Raw genomic sequence first — 2,478 nt, 5'->3', positions numbered from 1 at the left:
AGGCTAATACTACCACATTCCAGTTTATTACATCAAAATTCTTTATACACAAGTACAATCTAAGACCGCTTTCCGAAACTGTTTTGTAGACTGCAAAGGAGGAGGGGCTGTCTCACACTCAAGTAGGAAAAGGGAGACCTTCTGGCATTTTTTTTTTTTTTTGGCTGGTACATTGGTTTTAATTCAGAAAAGACATTTCGCCCTGACCGGTTTGGCTCAGTGGATAGAGCATCAGCCTGTGGACTGAAGGGTCCCAGCCAGAAAGCTCTGTGGCCAGTCTGTTGCCTGGGACGCTGCATGCTCTCGGCCACATCCAATCACAGATGCATCCGTGTCCCTGGTCACCTGGGTCTGCCGCTGGAAATCAAAGACGGAATCACTTGATGGCACTACAGATCTGGAAAAATAAAAATCTCAGCTGGAAAGAACGTCCGATTTGGAGACTGGGAGTGGGGGCTGTCTGGGGGCCGAGAGGCCAACGCCTTAATTGCGGGTGATCGGTGTGTGGTTGCATTTTTGGGGTCTCCCGTAGGATGCATGGTGTCCCCTCGGTGATCAGACAGGGACTGCCGAGGCCCACTGACCATGCCCGAGGCCTGACTGGATTACAGACCAAAACCTGGTTGTGGACAGGCAAGGCACCCCCACCACCCCACTCCTTCCTTCTGAACGCTTTACACAGGATTTCCTTAATTTGTGCTTCCCTTTGGTTTGAGAGTCAAAAAGAAGAGGGAGGGGAGAAAAAGAAACATAATGGTCTATGTCACTTGTCCAAAACTGAGAGAAAAGGTGACAGTGGGAGTCAGACGTGTCGGCGATGCCTCCTGGGCCTGATGGGGTCACCACCCTGCAGGTGGGAAGCTCAGCACTCCTGGAACCATCACTGGCCTTTGGGAGCCTTGCTTCTGCGCTAGGAGACGTAGACTGGCTTCGCAGTGGAATTTTCGTGGTCACGCCCCAGAGATGGAGGCTCACCATATTGGTCATGGTTGCTGGTCATGTCATGTCCATCTTTCTCTCCAGATACACGATGCATGGGCGAGTTCGGTGGACATCACAGGGAAAATAGCAAATTCTTAACTTATTCCATCTCCAAAGTTGAAAAAGATCAGAGTTACTAAAATAAACAATTTCTCAATTGTGTTCTGGTGGCCCTGGGCCCAGTGGCCGTGGCAGGGGCATTGGAGGGGGGGCCCCAGCTGAGTGAGGGGCTCACTCAGGACAGGCACAGTCAGCTCGGCTGAACAAGGCTCAGAGTAAGGCGGCGTTCCTCACAGAAGAACACATCGAAAAAAGCTGGTCTTTTTCTGCTGGTCCGGCGTGATTTTGACTCCCTGGTTGCTCCCCTGGGGGCTGTTGCCTTCCAATTTTTTGTCCATTTTTGCTTTGATGTCTCTGGCGAGGGTGAAAAATGCATTCTCCACATTGATGTTGGCCTTTGCACTGGTCTCCATGAACTTGATTCCATAGTCCAGGGCCAGCTTCTCTCCCCGTTCCTTGGAGACTTGTCTCTTGTCGTTCACGTCACACTTGTTTCCAAGTATCATCTTTTCAACATCTGCAGAGGCATGCTCCTCAATGTTCCGAGTCCAGTTCCGGATGTTGTCAAAGGACCTCTCGTTGGTGATGTCATAGACCAGCATGTTGCCAATTGCGCCCCTATAGTAAGCTGTTGTGATCGTCCGAAACCGGTCCTGGCCAACTGTGTTCCATATCTGTAGTTTAATTCTCTTGCCATCGAGCTCTATGGTCCTAATTTTAAAGTCAATTCCTATGGTGGAGATGAAAGAGGAGTTGAAGGTGTCCTCGGAGAAGCGGAACAGGACACAGGTCTTCCCCACCCCCGAGTCCCCGATCAGCAGCAGCTTGAACAGGTAATCGTAGGTCTTCGCCATATTACACTCTCTCCCCTTCTGACATTCTTCAAGAGAGAGAGATTGTGAGCTGTAGTCAAAGGCTGACAAATTTTAAAAAGGATACTTGAGAAGGGGGACTGATAACACACATTGGAAAGAAGTCACAGTATTTGTTCGGGAAAAGATGATCTATGAAGGACTCCTATTTCCCACTAAAACAATGACAAGCAATGCTCTATATTTTTAAAATCAAAGTATAGTTAACATACAATATTATATTAGTTACAGGTGTACAACAGTGATTTGACATTTATGTACCTTATGAAGTGATCACTCCAATAAGTCTAATAACCATTTGTTACCATGCAAAGTTATTACAGTATTATTGACTATATTCCCTATGTTATACATTACATCCCCATGACTTATTTAGTTATTTAAATCCTCACTGGAGGATATGTCTTTACTGATTTGAGAGAGAGAGAGAGAGATTGATTGGTTGTCTCCCACATGCACCCTGATCAGGGCCGGGGATCAAGCCTGCAACCGAGGTATGTGTCCTTGACCAGAATTGAATCCCAGGCCCTTCAGTCTGCAGGCTGATGCTCTATTCTCTGAACCA

General features: G+C 47.7%; 1 protein-coding gene across 1 annotated transcript; it reads right to left on the bottom strand.

Moving 5' to 3' along the window:
- Window positions 1-263: 263 nt before the first annotated feature.
- Window positions 264-1,905, bottom strand: LOC102762935 (ras-related protein Rab-8A). Its single transcript, XM_006769233.2, has one exon. The coding sequence runs from the start codon at window positions 1,893-1,895 to the stop codon at window positions 1,272-1,274; it is 624 nt and encodes a 207-aa protein (XP_006769296.1). The 5' UTR covers window positions 1,896-1,905; the 3' UTR covers window positions 264-1,271.
- Window positions 1,906-2,478: the final 573 nt, after the last annotated feature.

Source organism: Myotis davidii, unplaced genomic scaffold, assembly GCF_000327345.1.
Source record: "Myotis davidii unplaced genomic scaffold, ASM32734v1 scaffold924, whole genome shotgun sequence".
In the NCBI taxonomy this organism is placed as follows: Eukaryota; Metazoa; Chordata; class Mammalia; order Chiroptera; family Vespertilionidae; genus Myotis; species Myotis davidii.
The sequence above is the reverse complement of the archived record's forward strand: the minus strand, read 5'-3'. Positions and strand labels throughout refer to the sequence as shown.